General features: G+C 38.5%; 4 protein-coding genes across 7 annotated transcripts; 1 reads left to right on the top strand and 3 right to left on the bottom strand.

The window, feature by feature from the left end:
* Nucleotides 1-150: 150 nt before the first annotated feature.
* On the bottom strand, nucleotides 151-2,320 carry LOC105690477 (26S proteasome non-ATPase regulatory subunit 13). The gene is made up of 5 exons (XM_020854991.2): nucleotides 2,182-2,320; nucleotides 1,985-2,098; nucleotides 1,363-1,689; nucleotides 937-1,269; nucleotides 151-829 (listed from the first exon to the last, which is right to left on the bottom strand). Exons 1-5 carry the CDS (start codon nucleotides 2,304-2,306, stop codon nucleotides 562-564), a joined length of 1,167 nt encoding a protein of 388 aa, XP_020710650.2. The 5' UTR covers nucleotides 2,307-2,320; the 3' UTR covers nucleotides 151-561.
* A 244-nt stretch (nucleotides 2,321-2,564) lies between these two features.
* On the top strand, nucleotides 2,565-5,844 carry LOC105690478 (sodium/bile acid cotransporter 7-like). 2 transcript variants are annotated; one of them, XM_012408265.3, is made up of 6 exons: nucleotides 2,566-2,699; nucleotides 3,161-3,370; nucleotides 3,525-3,751; nucleotides 3,864-4,007; nucleotides 4,090-4,339; nucleotides 4,418-5,844. In XM_012408265.3, the coding sequence occupies exons 2-6, from the start codon at nucleotides 3,259-3,261 to the stop codon at nucleotides 4,660-4,662; spliced, it is 978 nt and encodes a 325-aa protein (XP_012263688.3). In that variant the 5' UTR covers nucleotides 2,566-2,699; nucleotides 3,161-3,258; the 3' UTR covers nucleotides 4,663-5,844. The 2 variants fall into 2 exon arrangements, with proteins under 2 accessions (XP_020710651.2, XP_012263688.3); XM_020854992.2 differs by lacking the exon at nucleotides 3,161-3,370 and having other exon boundaries at nucleotides 2,565-2,699.
* A 382-nt stretch (nucleotides 5,845-6,226) lies between these two features.
* On the bottom strand, nucleotides 6,227-11,422 carry LOC105690474 (RNA-binding protein 26). 3 transcript variants are annotated; one of them, XM_012408258.3, is made up of 10 exons: nucleotides 11,229-11,422; nucleotides 10,243-10,361; nucleotides 9,776-10,064; nucleotides 9,499-9,663; nucleotides 9,051-9,412; nucleotides 8,707-8,955; nucleotides 8,057-8,572; nucleotides 7,154-7,941; nucleotides 6,757-7,008; nucleotides 6,227-6,647 (listed from the first exon to the last, which is right to left on the bottom strand). In XM_012408258.3, exons 1-10 carry the CDS (start codon nucleotides 11,285-11,287, stop codon nucleotides 6,567-6,569), a joined length of 2,880 nt encoding a protein of 959 aa, XP_012263681.2. In that variant the 5' UTR covers nucleotides 11,288-11,422; the 3' UTR covers nucleotides 6,227-6,566. The 3 variants fall into 3 exon arrangements, with proteins under 3 accessions (XP_012263681.2, XP_012263683.2, XP_012263682.2); XM_012408260.3 differs by having other exon boundaries at nucleotides 8,057-8,560; XM_012408259.3 differs by having other exon boundaries at nucleotides 7,154-7,938; nucleotides 11,229-11,421.
* Nucleotides 11,423-11,934: 512 nt separating this feature from the next.
* Nucleotides 11,935-18,642, bottom strand: LOC105690476 (wee1-like protein kinase). Its single transcript, XM_012408263.3, has 4 exons — nucleotides 16,851-18,642; nucleotides 15,278-15,602; nucleotides 14,244-15,126; nucleotides 11,935-14,122 (listed from the first exon to the last, which is right to left on the bottom strand). Exons 1-4 carry the CDS (start codon nucleotides 17,080-17,082, stop codon nucleotides 13,808-13,810), a joined length of 1,755 nt encoding a protein of 584 aa, XP_012263686.1. The 5' UTR covers nucleotides 17,083-18,642; the 3' UTR covers nucleotides 11,935-13,807.
* Nucleotides 18,643-18,679: the final 37 nt, after the last annotated feature.

Here is an 18,679-nt window from a genome sequence, read left to right as displayed (position 1 = left end):
CATGAACAGCTGACACTGACGGGGGGATCCCATCGTTATAAAATAGACTTGATGATTTTGGCACTAACTCCATTTCATCATACATTGACACACAATTAACCTTCACACATGAGAAAAAATAAGGATACCTAGTACGAGCAATACATCGAAGACGTTGAAAATTTTTATTACGTTTATCACTCCGCATCACTATATTTGCAGCTTTGCATTCGCATCAACTTACATTATATTAGCATTACTTATCAGATATACCGTGTTCAATAGCAGATTTAGTGGGTTTCTCAGTGGTGCACCAAACTTGTCATCGATTTGACAAATAACAGATGGCAGTGTTACTATTGAGATATCTGAAACTGGACTTCTGTTACGCACAGACAGCCGTGAATATTTGAAGACGTAATGAAAGAATTTCGTTATTACAATTGTTACTAGAATCAATGGCCAATGAATGAACCGAACTGTCATCAGTTCGACGGTAATGTCACCAATTATATCATCAAGTTTTAAGCCTTGCTATTGCGTGTCTTCCCATTGAATACGGTGAAGTTCTGGTACATAACATTATAGAGTAAGAATCTCAGATGCTCGATTTTCGAGAAGACTTTCCATCGAATTGACGTCCTTGCACCAACCCTCTAATCGCTGTACCATCCCTGCTATCTGCACACGATCCAAAACTCGTGGTTGTACCCAAGTCATATTTACTGTTGCAGCCACCTGGTCAATGGCCCCGCGAACTAAGCCTTGTGCAAGAGCTTTCATAACAAGGAGCTCGACTTCACCGATAGGCAACCGCGTTTCTTGGGAAATTTCAGCAAAAGTCAGCTGTCTGGTAAATGGGAGAAAAGATATTATCAACAGCAATCCTGGACTATCCAGTTGAATATATTGGAGGTACTTTCAATTTTTCGTTTATGGCCGTGAAATTTTTTTTACCGGTTATTCGCTTGCCGTTTGAATGTCATTTCCATGAGACACAGGAGGGAAATTTTCTGCCTAAGTTTCAATTCCTGTGCAGCTAAATCGGCCACTTTACTCCATTGAGGTTTGGTTCTCTCTAAGGCCGCAATATTCCCGGCATTGAAGGCTTGAAGCAAATCAACTAGCCAGCCGTTCGGGGTCCCTTTCAGAGACTCTAATACAGGATGAGCTAAAAGCTCACCGAGATTGTATACGCCCTCTCCCAATAGGGCAGCAAGGCCAAGGAAAAATGCGTGTTGTTCCTGCTCTTGTTTGCTCAAGGTATTTAATTCTATGCAACCAAGATACCTGTCACGGAAAAAGTCGAAAAATAAACAAATTTGGAAATATTTTAATTTCATGAAACTTGGACTATTACAACTTATGAGCCAATATATTTACCTGAGGGCCGTTCGGTAATATTCTGCGTGTTTGCCTTGCAGTCTGTACAGCCTGCTGGCCAACAAATAGAATCTTCCATGAACAGTCGTGATGCCATCAGCATTGTCGAGCATTAATTCTACGTCTTCGATGACCTTCTTTGCTCTATCCTGATCATTGAGCTTATCAAGGAGAATTTGTCCGCTGAGAACTTTGCAGAGAGCAACCGCTTCATTATTATTTTTTATTTTCGATTCTGTTTTTTCCAAGAAGGTGATGGCCTCCTGTTTATCTTGGAACTGCTGTATAACATGTGCCAAAATCTCAACCAACGACAATGGGTTGATCCTGGATTAGGTAAGCGAGAAAGTATGTCTTTAAAATTATTGGAACTATAAGTGCAGTATTTATTTGTGGTAGTTTTGATCTAGCCGAGATGCACTTTGTCAAGGTTAGTCCTTCGTATGAGCAAATACAAAATAGATGAAATTAAACTTCATCTCCCCGTAAATGGTAACTCGTCTTAGGTGGGAGTGATTATACGTGAGTTTGGATGGGTTCAACTGCGAGGTTATTAACCTGTGACTGAATTGAGGTTATGGTAGCCCATATGATGAGATCGTTAAAAAGTGTCAATACTCACTTATTTTCGAAAGTTGATAAAAAATTGTTGTACAATTGTACAAGATTATCCCCTTTCTGTAGGGCGGGATTCTCTACGAAGGTTTCCAATTTCAGTGTGAGCTGATGCCAAAGCCTGCAAGTCACCGGGATGATACAAGAGGTTAAAATATTTCTTCGACATTTATTTCTTGTTTAGGACAAACCGTGTTTACGTACTTTTTATTATGAAGTTCTTCAAGTTGTGCCCATTCCGCGGCCAGTTCTTTATCCGGGACGTTTTGCTTTTGGCTCAAATATGATGTGACATCTTTTGTCGTACTAGGAGCAACGGCGGCCGCCATGTTTAACAACAGTGATCCGACAATTCAAGATGCTGAATGGGATTTCGGCCGTATTTCAAATTTCATCCCTTTCCAACAATGTGCGCGACTAGCGGCTCTACGCTCAGGCGCGTCCACCGCGATGGTTATCAGCGACCTCCAAAAAATAGTAAAAATTAATATGGAGACCGTTGGATTTCGCCCTGGTTTTCGTCGATTCTCTATATTATAAAAGTAATTGAACAAAAAAGTGGATCTGCAATTATTCTATCACCGCATTACAAGAATTTCGTCACAGTAGGAATCCATGGTAGGAATGCGATTCACACTTTTGACAGGTGACAGTAGTGCGATGTGCACTTGGTGCGTCGTCGTTCGGGCTCAAAAAATGTGAACCCCGAGGTGCTGATTACGGTACATGTGCAATCATTGATTTGTAGAAAAAGAACATATTTTCATAAATCACTTTTTATAGATTTTATTCACACGTTAGTTTTACATTAGCAATTTTTATTATACATCATATTCCGCACTAAGCTACTATTATTCTCAGGATATTTAGTATTAACTATTCCCTGCTTGCTATATAATTTATTTATCACGTCTGTTTAAGAATGTACTACAATTCTGTAAAATATACAATTGACTAAAGTTCGATTGAAATTCTTCGTCGTTCATTATTATTTCCTTATCTAAATCCATCCTCATTATTATGCACTATAGCTATAGTTATACATAGTAGTGATACATAGAATATATTCATACATGGGTAACAAATGTGTTATACTTATCTCCCTGCTGCTAAATTAGAAAATCCATTCATTGATTACATGGTTTATTCAACATTTATTCTGCGAATCGTTGATTGCTCTCAGGTAAATGGCGTCAAATAACGTTTTGCATCTAATATTAACTGCACGAGAGATGCGAGAGTCAGCTTTGCAGCACTACATGCTCCAAGAAGTATCTTACAATGAGTAAACGTGAAAAAAAGAACGAGCTTGTATTCCGCTATGGTTTCTTCTCATTGATGCTACTTTGTATGCTGTTAGCATCATTCAGACCTGATTTTGGAGGGGTAAATGGTAGGTTCAATCAGAACCTGATATTTTGACCCTTCTATGGTCAAGTACAGCTAAATGGACGAATCTTAGCTCATTCATCGAATGCTGCTTTCATCTGATGCTTTGATCACCTAGCTAGATAGATTCAATCGATTTTGAAGCGTATGTATTACAGGAGTGATGAATGGAAACTTGGCAATTTGGTATTTTGCTGTGCCTTTAACGTACCTAGAAGCTGGACTATCTTTTAGTCCAAGTTCACTCTACATAGCACTAAGTAACGGATACCTTCTAATTTTTGTGCTATGTTTTGTGTACATTTTGATGCCTCTATTGATCAGAGTCGGAACAAGCCTCTTAACATACGTTGGAGTCAACGTTTGGCTCCTTAAAGGGATGGAGGTACGAGTTTAAATGCTGCTTTGAGCGCTCAATTTTTTTAGTCAATAAAATAAATGTATACCAGTGCCACGTTTTAATAATTTTTCAACGTGTTTGAAATGATCTATTCCAGGTATTATACTGTATGCCACCCCCGTTTAGTACAGGTCTTGTATTGAGTCGATTAGCAGATGCAGATCTACCGACCAGTATAGTTACAACGTTGATATCATATTTTGTTGGATTCTTCCTATCGCCATTCTTGTTATACATGATGGTGAGACAACAATGTGTGATTTATCATGAATCAAATGATAAAGCGTAACAAAGAACACAACCAAATTTATTGTGATGTTCAGTTAGGTGCATCAACCGCACCATTTGTTGGCATCAATGTGAGAGAGTTATTATTGAGTACCGTGATACCCTTGGGAGTTGGTGCTATTCTGCAGCCCACTCTTACTAAATTGAACATTTGTTACGGACTACAGACAGCATGGGTTCCGCAAGCAGCTTTATTGTTAACTGCATATCACTGGTTCTGCGATGCCTTATCAGCAGACGCATCATCTCTTCAGGCGGTTGACATTTTACTCTGCGTACTCATAGGTGAAGAAATGCACGAAATATTTAATTTAGTTACTTCGCGATCCTAAATGTTGAGCTGTTAACACTTGTGGTTTTCAGCTTGCATACAGCAGCTCATCGTTGCCTGGCTTTGTTGGGCACTGTGTTCTCGATGGTTACCAAGACGTGTTCTTCTGGCTGCCTTGTTCACTACGACACATAAGTCCGTTGGATTGGGAGGATGGCTTCTCCGAGGAGCCTACCACGGATCAGCTCATGGTCCCTCGATCACTTTGCCACTCTCAGTTTTACCAGTTGCACAACTTTTGCTAGGAAGTCTTCTGGCTAATTGGGTGGCACCCTGACGAAGGGCAAGAGGCGAGGGGTTAGATGCAAGAGTACCTCTCCTCACGTCTTCGAAAATCTGCATAACTCCACAATCAATACAACCAGTAGTATACGAATTTGTTCCAGGCGTCGTTTAATTTTTATCATTCAAGCAAACCATTCAAACCCACAAAGCAAAAACAGTAGAAGTGGACTAATTGAATTTCAATGGTTATTCTACTGTGAGTTAATACGCATTTGCTCAAACATACTACAACCGAAGTGATCGATGAAATTTCAGAATCATGAATTTGTAAGAATAATATAAGTATCCTCGATCAAATGTAGCATGTATCAGTATACGCAAAGGTAATACAATAATAGATAATTTTACGTAATGAACTTAGCTCACTACTATTTATGCATTTCGTAATTTACAATTTCAAAACTCTTTACAATAGCGTAGCGTAACACAGCTTTGCTTATTTCATTGTTCGATGAAGTTGAAGTTATCCGGCGATGGCTTAATACTGTTAGAGGTGAAATATCTAATCTACTAAAAAAAGTTTACCAAGTTTACAAATATTTATGATATAGGTATGCAATTCCGATAGAGACTCGTCGATTTTAAATAATTAGTTCTCAATGGTGAGTGTATGCGATATTGAAGTTTTTCCAGTTTACATCTTATTAAATTTTAGGTAGGAACTAATTACTCACTTAAATAGAACTATTATTAAAGGATCTTTGCAACAGATACATCTAGTGTACAGTGGAAAGATCAAGCATCGGTGATTCGTTTTGCTATCAAGGGTCTTGCTCATGTGTCCAGACTTTATGGAGAGGACCAGAATGATACGTGCTGATGTAGTTTTATATCACTTTTTGGTGTAGAAGAAATAAGCCCATACGCGATAAGGCAATCTACCAATATAGCAAGAGGCGCGTTCGAAGTCCGGTTCCAAAGGTCCTTAAAGTGCCGAGAATTTTGAAGCACTATTTAGTATTACATAGGCGAGTATTTGACAATTTAGAATTTTCCAGAATAAGCTATTTAGATACAAGTATTTTAGTATTTCGCTAATTAATGAGGCGTAAGCATTAACTCTAGCGTTGGCTAAAGACGGTCAACGGCTGTAGTCTTGACATCCTTTGTGATATTTTCCGAACAATCTAGCTCTAGATATGAAAAATAAATTAATTAATCTACATCATATTTACATCATGCTTACCTTTACTCTGTATCATACCTTAACTACCGTCTCATTAAAATGATACAAATAATTATTCTGAAACTTATCGAAGTATCTAACATAAAAAGTTATAAAATTAGGATATTAAAATAGAAAAATAAATTCGATTCGTCGGTAATAGTTTCTAGGAGATGCCATTGTTATGAAAAGCAGGCCGCATGTATAAATCACGAAGTACCGACGTAAAATAATGCGCTAATAAGTTGGCTAGTCATGTTCAACAGTATTGATGAATGATAGAAGTTTGCGATGACTTGACTTGTCTATTCAATTACCGTACGTATAAGCCCCACACAAAGGGGGCAAGGTTTAAACAAAAAACTATCAGAAATTACAACACTGTTTGGAGTTTCCCATACAAAACATAGCGATTTTATTCTACAAATAATGGGATAATTTTGGTTAGTTGTTTTCTGAAAACTTGCATAGTGGTAGTCTATTTGGGTGCGCCTGTGTTACAGTAACAGTAAATACTGTAATGGTGCGCACAGTATATTTAATATAACAAATAGTATAACACTCAATAATGTCTGCAGCCTGATTCTTTTTAGCCAAAATCAAGGTATCGAGTACATCAAATCTCAGTGCAGTGATCGCACTAGTGCTTAACGTACACCGAATTTGCCATATGGCTCCGCTGTGACTTTATAGGTGGTATGGACATCTCGTCACAGAGGACATTGACGCTGCTATCGCCTCCAACTCCGTGGCTCCCCATCTTCTTCCTCCTCCTCCTCATTCTCTTCTAAAAGTAGAGCCTCCGCAGCACCCTGAAAATTCGAAAAACAAAGTTCGTTAAGAAACTGCTTTCTGAAAATGGTACACCATATCTCCACGAAAGCTTCGCACGTTACTATCAGAAATGTTCAGCAGACTCACTTCTAGTTCTAATTCTTCGTCAGCGGTGGGCGGTGCTTGTTCGGAACGAGCGGGTTGGGGTACGTTGACATTGGCGTTGGCCCCACCTCCACGATGTAAGTGGTGCCCTGTGACCCAGGTCACGGACAATAACCTGTCTTGAAACGTACGACCTTTCACCAATGCGACCTCCGCTTCTTTCCTTGATTTGAAATTGATTACAATCGATGGGGTTGCATCGTCCACCATTTGATTAACTATATCACCGTATTGCTGAAAAATATGATAAGTGAATGGCTTTAGCCGGGCATTTTTATGTCATAAAACTCTTTTAAGGAGATGAATTTGATTCTTTCCCATTCTGCTCTTTGAATAGAGAGAAATTTAAAGTTTCTTACGCAGCCGTAGTACTACTTACTTGGAAATGTGCTAAAACCTCCTCTTTCTCTTCAGTTTCGTAACCAGAAATAAGAAGGCTAGTGGGTCTATGATCTACGGAAACATGAGCATAGCTTCCTCGACCCCGCCCCCGATAAGACAAAACGTGACTACCTCGCGTCACTTTTGCAGGTCTCGTACCCCTTCCAACACCGACTCCAGCACTCAAGCCTAACGCAGCTGCCTGAGCTCGCAATTCATTTAATCTCTTTTGTAGTTCACCGGCATCTTGACCCTCCTGTTGCGCAGTCATTAGATCTAATTCAGCGTCTAGAATTTCTTTTTGAGTTTGTTCCCTGGTTTTGACTTGAGATTTATTGGGTCCTACTTGGCCATTGGTGGCTAGATCTTTTCGTAAACTGTCGATAGATTGCTGCATGATTTTAATCGTCGCCATTATGGCGTCCTTCTGGTCTGGATTCTTTTCGGCACGATCGATCAAGGAGCGAATTTCAACGAGCTGTTTATCGAGTAACTCTTGTTTCCTCTTGCGCAAATCTGCGGTCAACTTTATAGCCTCCTTCCGCTTCTCTTCCTGTTTCTTTTTTAATGTTTCTTTAGCAGCCAACATCTCTTGAGATTTTTTTATCGCGAGTACTTTATCTTCTCTAGACGGCGTAGGGGGTGCTTTTGGCGACACAGGTACTGCGGTAGGTGTCGCTGGCTCTTCCGTAGAACGACGAGTGGGAACGTATTCATTTTCTTCAGTTTTTACCGGTGGATTTATGGCAGCGCCTAGTCTTTCCTTAACCGATGGACGACTACCTGCTCAAATTTACAGAAAACAAAACTCTTAAGTTTTTTCATCAAAACATGGAATACTTTTTCGGTAAAGCTATTCTTTTCATTTGCGATATTAATCATTATTGACAAAATGCCTCACCTGGAGGTACGTTCTCTATAGCTCCACTGGTTGTATTATTGTTGAGATTGACGTGCCAGAAAACTTTGATAAATCTATTATTCAACACAGCTTCGGTGCTTCTATAGGCAGCCTTAGCTTCGGATGGTATTTGGAAGGTGACCAAGGCTGCCTCAGGGTCACCCCCAAAATTAACTTGTATATTGACAATTTTACCAAAACGGGAGAAGTGATTATTTAACTGAGTTATGTTATTCAAGCTACGTGGAACTTTCTTCAATTCAAGAGAACAGTTAGCAGGATTGTGAACTACTCGTTGTTTCGGTCCAAGGCGATTAAAATCAAACGCCTGTTTACGTTTCAATGGATTATTTTGAGCGTGTGGCATCTCACTCGGATTTGTATGGGGTATGACAGGTACACTGATAAGTTCACGCTGTCCACGGCCATATATTCCTGGACCTGGAGGCGGATGCCGGCCCCATGTCATACGGGGCTCCATACTAGGAGCATCTGGATTATACTCTGCAAATGCAACTAACATAATTTGTTTAAGATATTTGCTTTAAAAAAAACCTCTGGTATCTTCATTATTCCTAGGCGAGGTTAAGTGAGCGTTAGAATGTTGTGTGTCTCTTTCAATGAACTGAGTATAAATTAAGACTATTTACCCATGTTAGAATGATGCTGATTCCTAAGGTGTGGGGGCGGTAGACTTGCGAGTGGTAAATGTGGAGGTGGAGCATTGCCATTTGGTCCGGTAGGGGGTTCAGGAATAGAGGAAACAGGTACCGTGCCCGGGGCCTGTGGTCCATGCGGCCCAAAAGTTAACACACGACTTAAAGCGACATCCTCCAGAACTACCGGGTCCGTACCATGATCGTACGGACAGAGATCACCTCGCATACAATATCCTTTCTCTGAAAGTTCAAATACACACACAATTTCAAATTGAGATTAAATAGTCATTCCGTATTCAATCGATGAAAAGACTGCTCAAGGAAATCACACTGACCATCAAAATCTCTGCAACGTCTCTTGGGTTGGAAAGTACCCGGTTGACTATTCGGTGGATTTGCAGCAACAGCTACAACACTTTGGATAGATTGACTGGTAGTAGAAAGTCTCATGTCTACATCTCCGTGATTACTGTCCTGCGTGGGGGTTCCACCCCCAGGACTTCCGTCGGGTCGTTCTAGACGGCCAGGTTCATTTCTCTCCGACCTATCCACCTTTTTACGATCCATAGATCTTGATCTGGATCTGGATCGTAGGGGCGTTGGAGATCTATTTCGGAAACGAGCCCTGTGGTCACGAAGCTCAGGTCCGTCACGAACTCGTGAACGTAACGGTGATGTACTTCGGCTTCTGCTCCGTCTGGAAAAAGTATGCCTCAGATGTTTCAAATTAATTCAATCGCGCCAGTATTATTTTCGACATAGTGGAAGGACTCGAGCGCTTACCTCCTATCCTGCCTCCTAGTACTCAGTGGTGGTGACTTATTTCTCCACGGACGACTCCTATCACGTTCTCTGTCCCGACGAATGTGCTCCCGACTTCTGGATCTCCTACGGTCACGTTCCCAAGATCGCGACCGCGATCTCGTTCTTGATCTCATCCTCCCACTTCTTTATCATTAAAGGAACATTATCAATACAAACCTCGGAGCATTTACTATTTTGGCATTTAAAATCTGGAGTAAAGTTTCTAGGAATTTGTCGTTTGAGCTTTGAACTATACCTGCTTCGCGAGCGCTTCTCTTTGTCCAAGACATCTTTTTCTGAATCAGATTTTCTTGTTTCTCTTTTAATCACTAGTGCAGGTGTAGCTCCATTGACTTGGGTTGGCTGCGGTGGGCTCCCAGCAGGTGGGGGTGGAGGAATAATTATTTCAACTGATTTTTCTACTGGTGGTGGTGGATTTATACCAGGCGGCGTCCCACCACCCTCGGGTGCTCCTTTTGGAGGGGGTAATACATACTCCTGTGTCTCCAATGTTTTGAAAAGGAGTTCAACAAAATTTTTGGTTTCTGTACGAGCGAAAAATTTCAAATTATCGATGTGATAGCACCCAGATTCTGAAGGAAGTACTTTATCAAAAGGTAAAATAAATCAGTAACTTGATCAGCTCACATTAAGGATGAGAGTTGGTTTTCATCTTAGAAAATTAACTGATACGGACAAAGATCAAGTGTCAAATGGACGCACCTTGTTGTAAGAATACATCTAGTTGTTCAACCATGCCTCCACGCAGCTCTTCCAGAGTTTTGTCTTTCTTGACTAAAGCATAGACATATTTGGCTAGAGCAGCAGGATCTGCATCGCATCTGTGCAAACAGCCCATACAAAAATTACAAAATGCATTCATAGGGATATCTATGATACATACATAGGTAAATGTGATTTTTATAGCAACATCATTTGAGTAAGCCAAATACATGGTACAAGCAAAACATTTCCATCTCGACTACTAAAAAAATATGTATTGCTCCTCTTATATTTAAGGAGGTAGACAATGGATAATTTCTGAGAAATATCACATTAAGGTCGCATCATAGCAAAGTGTACATTCAAACCATTCGCGCAATTCATTCAAACAATTTTAACCATTGGTGTAGATACACTGATAATGGAACGAGGGAAGCAATTTATTTTTTTGGGTATGAAATCTAAATGGCGATATGTTGTAATAAAAATCAGGTTCAGCCCCGTGACTATTTTAGCCAAAAGCATCGGCAGGGTAATTCATGTTTCCAAAGTATTGCTAAATAGCAATAACGGAGTCTCATACAACGGTGACCATGAGATCTCAGAAATTGATGAGTAAAAAGTGTGCCGGTTGGGAATGGATGTATTGCAAAAACTAAGTGATGTTTTGAGGGAAGAATGTTAGAGGGTGAGGAGCAGTGGAAGGATTTGACATTTTGAGTGGAGAGAAGAGAGAATCATGGATATTCGCTAGGATTTATTGATATTGTAGAGAATCCCTAAAATTGTAGCCAATTAAAACGGAGTAATTGAAATTAAAATTGGCGTCGCACCAGGGGGTCCCGGGGGTCAGGTGGAGGCGCTGGACACAACACATGTAATTATCACCCCTCACACAGTCGCGATAATATAGCACATGTACGATCATTTACGATATCAGATTCACACACACATGAATCTAAAATGAGACAAGCTGGCCTACTTACAGTGGCTCCAGGACAGCCGTAAGCCACACCTTAAACTGATCAGGATTTTCTATAATCATTATCGTTAGATGCGCGACGCTAACCACATAGAAATTGTCAAAAGACCTCAAAAATTACTCGATTTCTCGGCGGGAATGCGTGCTCTCCTAAGCAGAGACGGTCGCCATTCTGAAATCTCGCTCTCACTAATCCTACGAACAGTTGATCACACAGATAGAAAACTATCTCTTGCAAAAACCGCCACAGATGTCGCTAAAAACAAAATTGCTCATTCGGAACCAAAAGCATTCAAAAAGTACTCTTTACTCTCAACGCAAGCGCAAGTACTAGGAACTATTTTCGAATCATTATTTCAGTGGCGGCAGATTTAAAATAGATCGCGAACTCCACAAATATCATAATCACGAACGCTCACGAGTCGATGGCAACCAGAAAGTGAGGGTGAAAATTTGGTGAAAAGTGATTGTTGGTTTTTCGTGTCTATCAAATTTTTTGAGATCATTTTACGTACAATCTGTGACATATTTTTTCTTTTTTTCAATATACATTTATCGGTGATATGCAGGGCCATTAAAAAATATTAGAGGCAAACAAAATTTAAATTCTGATAGACAATATTATAGAACTAATTATTATATTGTATGTGAAAAATGGCAGTCAACTGATTTTAGTCTGTATAGTATAGGGATAAGGTTTAATTAACTTGTTTTGTTTTTCTTTTTTATTAGTTAAATGTTGTTCTTTCTATCTTTTTTTACATGGTTACTTTATCATTTTCATGCTAAAAAATACAACAAAGGATTACTTTACGACGTACATAACTAGTTGCCTGGAAAATTTCAGCAATTACATTGGTCTCTTATTTCATGTGAATTCTTTTATAGTGTAATATTATTACGATTATAATGTACAAATTAGCTTACGAAATAATAGAATAGACAACTAACGAGAAAGAAATTAATAATAACGATTGTAAAACATTGTGAGTTCTTTTTTTTTACCATTTAAAGTAAATCACAGTAACGTGAGAATCATTTCATCACACATTGAAAAAAATTCATTCAGAACTCCACCAACACATTCCGTTTCTAGGTAATCTCCATCAATTCTGCGTATGTAACAATATGAGCAATTCAAAAATAAAGACTATTCCAAAAAAGTATTATTATTTAGTAAAAACTAACAATTCTTTAGTCACAGATTCAGAGATATACTTTTCGTCACAAGGAATATTTTTGTAAAATGTAACCTAGTACATTTGAAGGAAGTAGTATTAGACATTCTCATTAAATATGTCACGAATTATCAAGTTGAATGAAAACTTTAAACAATCATGCTTACGTTTCTTAATTTTTTTTCAATCAACAGTGTTATTAAATCAGATAAGTAAATAGAGGTATGAAACATACGGGTAGTAATTCTCAAATTTTTCTTTTTAATCATTGAAAAATTAAAACAGAAAGGCCACAGACGTCACTGGGAGAATATTGTTGTACCTGTATCATTTGCCGAAGGTTGATCATACCACCTCAACGATTGTAAAGTATTAGGAAAAAAATTAAAAAATTATTTATTAAAAAATTCCACCCCACTACGTACCTTCAACTTTTGCTACCATAAAAAAGTTAACAGCCACCAGTATGATTTTTATACATCGTATAAAAAAAAAAAAATTCCGTATAAATTTTCCAGCTGAATTAAAAACTGGGATTGTGTTATGAGAATTAACTGGGTTGTATTTCCAGCAGAAAGAAGGGGAAGCGTTTCGAATAAACAGAAAACAACTTCGTGTTCTGTATCGCAAACTTAATGAGAAAACAAAGTTTTCTGACGCACCATTACTACGAAGTAATTTTTTCATCTATATAATATTTATATATGTATATATGTATACTATGTATGTATAATAGGATATTCGACACATGCTAAAAATATACTTATTGAACTTATACTTATTGAAATCAGAAAAATAATTTAGTATAGAAAATACTTTAGTTCATGGATAACTCAATTAACAAACTCAGTTTTTTGAGTACTTTTTTTCTTCTCTGAGTTACTAGACTGTATGCAGAGTCAAATTGTGACGAATCAAAAAAAAGTTAGGAATCCAAGGACGATAGATTGCTTACCAAAATAAATAGACTGTTAAGAAAAATGTAACAATTGAGACGTACGTATTCATGAATCATCTCATTTTACCGATCATATGAAAGTAAATTGGATATGGTTTTCTTGAGACCATAGAGGTGACACGAACAACAGAACAACAAAAAAGGTAACGTTCAAGGTGTGAATTCGAATATCGTGAAATATAGAAAAGTCTCCGCTAGGAAAATTCAGTTTTATTATAAATATATCCTTGACATGGAACTCATCGATTATAACAAGCAATTCATCTCTCTTTAGTTAGTGGCACATTATATATCAACTCTGCATACTAAGCATTAAGTGTTAAAAATTCATTTTTATTATTACTTACTAACTAGGGTTACTTGGATATCACAATATCAAGGCACCATCATCCTGGTGCCGTGGTTGCTTTAAGCGAGCATTGACTTTTTTTTTTTAATAAACGATAGTCAAAAATTTGTTGTGCTATTACTACGGTTAACCTTTTTGCCAATTGCCCGTGATGAGGTTCTAGTGGTGGTGGGCCTCAATCTGTATCCTCCAGAATTCGTAGATAGATTAATTGCTCCCATACTTGGTGCAATAGTCTTAAGGCACTTTGCTGCTTCTTGAAGCTGTTTCAGCAAAATTTCGTTTTTAAGTTTTTCAGCATTTAGTTCTCGACGGAGTTGAGCCTTTGTCTTATTCCCAAAAGGGCACAGCACCCTGTGTTGAATCAGCGAAACTGCCGATGGTCTCATTTCAGGATTTGGATGAATCATGAGCTGTAACAACACAGAACGCGTTAACAATCATTGTCGACCAGAGTAGTTGCATGTAAACTTTAGTATTGAGACAAAAAATAATAAAAAAAAAAAATCACAAGGAATACGTTCATTTAATTACCTTTAAAAGTTCGTTAAGATCTCTGCTATAATGCGGAAGTTCCTTCAGGTTTCCATTCCGAATTTCGTGCCACTCAGGACCATTTTTGGGTAACGCGCCGCCACCACCAGCTTCGTAAACAGTTAATCCCAATGCGAATATGTCAGCCTTGGGTAAGTGAGTAAAATCTTCATGCAAAATTTCAACTGGTAGATAACGACAGTCTCCTTCTTCAACTTGAGGGTTACTAATCGAAGTTACATGGCCCAGATCGCCAATTTTATAGGTGATTTCTTCCTCCACAGTTTCCTCTTCGTCAAATCCATCATCTGCCGAATCGTAATTAACGGCATGTAGTCGTTTTTCTTTGGAAATAAATATGTTCCCTGGTTTAATATCCATGTGGACTAGTTGCATGGAATGTATGTATCTCAGTCCCTCCGCAGCGTGCAATAAAAGTTGGCGCATTTCAGCTTCGGACAAATGCCTCTTGTCCGCTGGAAGGTTGGAAATCACATCCGCCAAACTGCCACCATTACAGTATTCATTTTGGATAATCATATGATTGTCTTCTGCCCACGCAGAATAATAGCGAACTACATGTTGATGTTTTCCAAGCACAGCGTGGGCGTATACTTCGTTAAGGGCATTTTTTTCATTTACACTTCCGGCTACGGGTTTGATACTTTTTTTTACGGCATAAATGCAGCCATCTAGTCTGTTGATGCATTTGTACACAGAACCGAACTCTCCAATGCCAATCAGTTCAAGCTCATGGAATTCTTGATGGTATCTGGAGATATTAGATTCATGGAGGGCGACGCGCTTTGTTGGTTGTTCCACCTCGTTATCCGAGTCTTCTGAATCAGGGAGGTCAAACTTAGGGATTCGTATGTCCGGAGAGCTGTTGCAGAAACAAAACGTGTACATGAATAATGGGCGAATTTCACATGGGAGAAAATTTCAAGTTTTCCAAAATCAACAAGCACTTTGCAGACTGTCATTAAATTTCACGGAGCCATGAACAGATACGATTGTTGTTCTCAAATACTCACCTATTAAGACTACGTTTTGACCTAGTTCTCTTTCTAGCAGTAAGCAGCATCCCATTGGGAGTAAAAGGGTTAACGTTGGCAGCAGGTTTGTCAGATTTTGTTGGGTAGCACGAAGCTACAGCCCTCGGTTTTTCCAGGTGAAACAGCCTGGAGCATCTGGATGGCAAGGGAGTATGACTGATGCTTTTTTCTATTAAAGTTTTTGGAGTTGCTGGTGAATCAAATAATCGAAGTGCTCGAACACGTTTGTAGGGAGGGCTACTGGCAAGCGCCATCCTTGAAGGAGGTCCTCCTTCGCGTGGAGGAATTTTTACCCCGTTCGTACCTGGATTATAAAGTTAGTTTCTTGTAGGGCATGCTCAGGATAGATTCAATATGCGGAAATCAAATTCTCAAGGATCCTAGTTCTATTGTGTGCTCAATATGGGTATTGAATATTTAAGGCAGTATATTCAATTATTATGTGTTGCTTTATTGAAAAAAATCAATCAGTTTTGTGCAAATTTACAAAATTGACCATGAAATATTATGAACTGAAATACGGAATCAGTACATTAACATGTTGGCAATTGGTACATTTTTTCTGTTGAGATTGTATATTCTAGTTGAAGATTTGAACGATACAATTCTTTATGAAAATTGTACACATGTGAACAAAAATATATGTACATGTGTTCAACAGATGATATAATTCGCGTTACTGTCATTGACAGACGTGTACTTATTTACGGACACACAATGCTTAAGTCATATGGTCGTAGATTGCTTTACAAACAATAAATTCAGAAGTACACAAAACTTTCAGTATTATCGTGGCACAGTGTAACCACCGTTAGATTTTTCCAAAAGCTTTTCTGTGATGAAAAAGTGATTATTTTGTATGTACAGGTGTTAAACAAGTATGCTTTGATTTAAGAGTGTAAAAATTGTCTCGATAATTTTGTCATCAATTAATTTACACCAAATTCAAAACAGATGTTTCAAAGTCAGTCGAGTGATCTCCAAATATTAAATATACTGTTAGAAATTATGGTCTGTATTGAAAGTATTTGTGATATCAAGATTGATGAAAGTATGAATTAATTGGTCCAACAAATGTTTCTCAATAATAAATTCATACCAAACGTTTCAAAGAGGAATATACAACGGGTGCATATTATCCAAGTTGATTCCGGCTCTTTCTCATTGTTTGTAACCAAGATGAGTCTTTGTTGTTCTTTATTTGAGTTGAACTAAACGATTGATGGCAATATTGAGGAAGTGGACTGTCACATACCACGAGAAATAATTCCATGCATTACATAGACGTCCAAATACTGTTATTTTGAAGCATTACTAGATCTGTATAGTATAAATACGTTAGCCATTGAGGCATTGATAGTAAAGTATAATTGCCAGTAGTTTGTTATCCTTTTAAAAGTTGTTCGTATATATAACGGGAATTTTTGATAAAGTGATGCTATTTGGTGTAACAAATTTATTGCTACCGAGATAATGGAATACTGCCAGATATTACCCGACGAAATTTCATTCTCTGAAACGTTATAAATGCTTTTAAAAATTGATGTCTAACCTGTAACTGTGACTGTAGGAGTTTTGTGCCTCGAATCAGAATCGCCGCAATCCATTGCCGCACTAAATGATAATTTTCTTGGCTGATGAAAAGGTGAGGATTCAAAATCCTCTGCTGAGGAATTCAATACGTCGTCAACATCACAACCTGAACTGTTCGTGCGACAGCTGATGTTGAGTTCTTCGTCTTCGATGTCACAAGCGTCGAAATTCAGCTTTTGAGCGATCTCCATTGTTTCAAATTGTCACCATTGGTCGTCGGCCAACAAATAAACACTTATCGGCCTTCAAAACTTCACCTATACTGATAATAATTAACAAGTTTCTTTTATTCAAGTGCTTCACGTCCATTCAAATGCAATTACTCGTACCACGCTATGTCGTTATGGCGGGTGGCACGGTGCATCATGGCAAGCAGCCTTTCCGCCAATCAGAGACCTCGTTACAACTCCACACCCGAGTATTTTCGTGTAACGTCCAATCCGACTGGTTCCCCACTCCTCACGAAAATTCGGATCGTGGCGTCATCTGTGTCCTTTATTTTTGGTTGGGGGGGTCCGGGGGTTTTGGGCAAGCAGCAAAGGGCTTCTCATTTCCCAACAAAGATCTCGCGTTAGCTTTGTTTCTGACTAAAATAAATACTCAAAACTTTTTATTTTTAGCGTTTGCTCAACATCTGAATGAAGAATAATTTTTTTATTACACCTATACTATTTCTAGGCATGCCTAGGGGTGTTCTTACATTATCCCATAATTTCACCTTCTCGTGTCGTTCAATTTATGCATGTTACTGTCCATAGATACACGGGTGAGTAAATTTATTTATTCATGCGTCCAACTTTAGCCCATATTCAAAGCAAATGATTTACATCTCCACGACAGGGCTATTTTTTCCATCATTGTGATCTTTTTTAAGATTGTCAGTCATGGAAGGGCATTTAATGAATGACCATAACGAATAATTTTTAATTCTTATAAACTATAATATAATTTTCGAGATGAATATTGCCTCAGAATGAAAGTCGCCGTTTGTGTTAGGAACATGAAAAACGAAGACTCGATAATAGGAAGATTCTACCTTTTTGTCATGAGCTTCGGGCAATAAAAGAATTTTTCGGGACAGCTGCAACTTCCAGCCACGCTACGTTCTACAACCTGTGGAGTTCCGTGCGTGTAGTACGATCGGCCCTTAGAAATTGTGGGGAGAAGGGCGAATGGGGGTTGGGGTGGGCGGAGCGTTGCATATTTTTAGTACACGCCATGATCATTGGGAAAAGAAAGGTAAAAAAACTCACAATAAGAGAAGGACGAGATATGCTTATAATGCTTTCATTTTCCGTCATTCCTCGATTACAGTTTCAAAAAATTTTATTTCTTAACCGTCTGTTTTTTCTCATTTCTGAAGCTTTTCGGAAGAATATTCTTACTCGATATTGCATAAAAAAACCTCTACATTATCACCGTCACTTTTGATCTTTGTTCGATAAATTGTTCATAACTGACGACGTCGAAAGTTTGACCTAAAATCTACGGTTGTTTTTTTTTTTTTTTTGACTCACATAACTGTTTTACCTACGATACCTGCGATTTCCTCGAAATTGTAACGTAGTATATTTCAGATATTTCTTGGCTGGCTGAATAAACAAAGTTTTATTGGAGAGGGTCGATCCGGCGCGTATGGATTTTGCAGATTATTTCTTGGGTACTACCATTTAGAGTATTTTCATTTTCAACTGCCTGCCCTTTGCGTAGGGCCCATTTAATTGTTCCACGAAAAATTTAAATACCCAAGCTCTACCACGTCGGATTTTATACTACGCTACTATACGA

This window comes from Athalia rosae, chromosome 1 (assembly GCF_917208135.1).
Source record: "Athalia rosae chromosome 1, iyAthRosa1.1, whole genome shotgun sequence".
Taxonomy (NCBI): Eukaryota; Metazoa; Arthropoda; class Insecta; order Hymenoptera; family Athaliidae; genus Athalia; species Athalia rosae.
The sequence above is the reverse complement of the archived record's forward strand: the minus strand, read 5'-3'. Positions and strand labels throughout refer to the sequence as shown.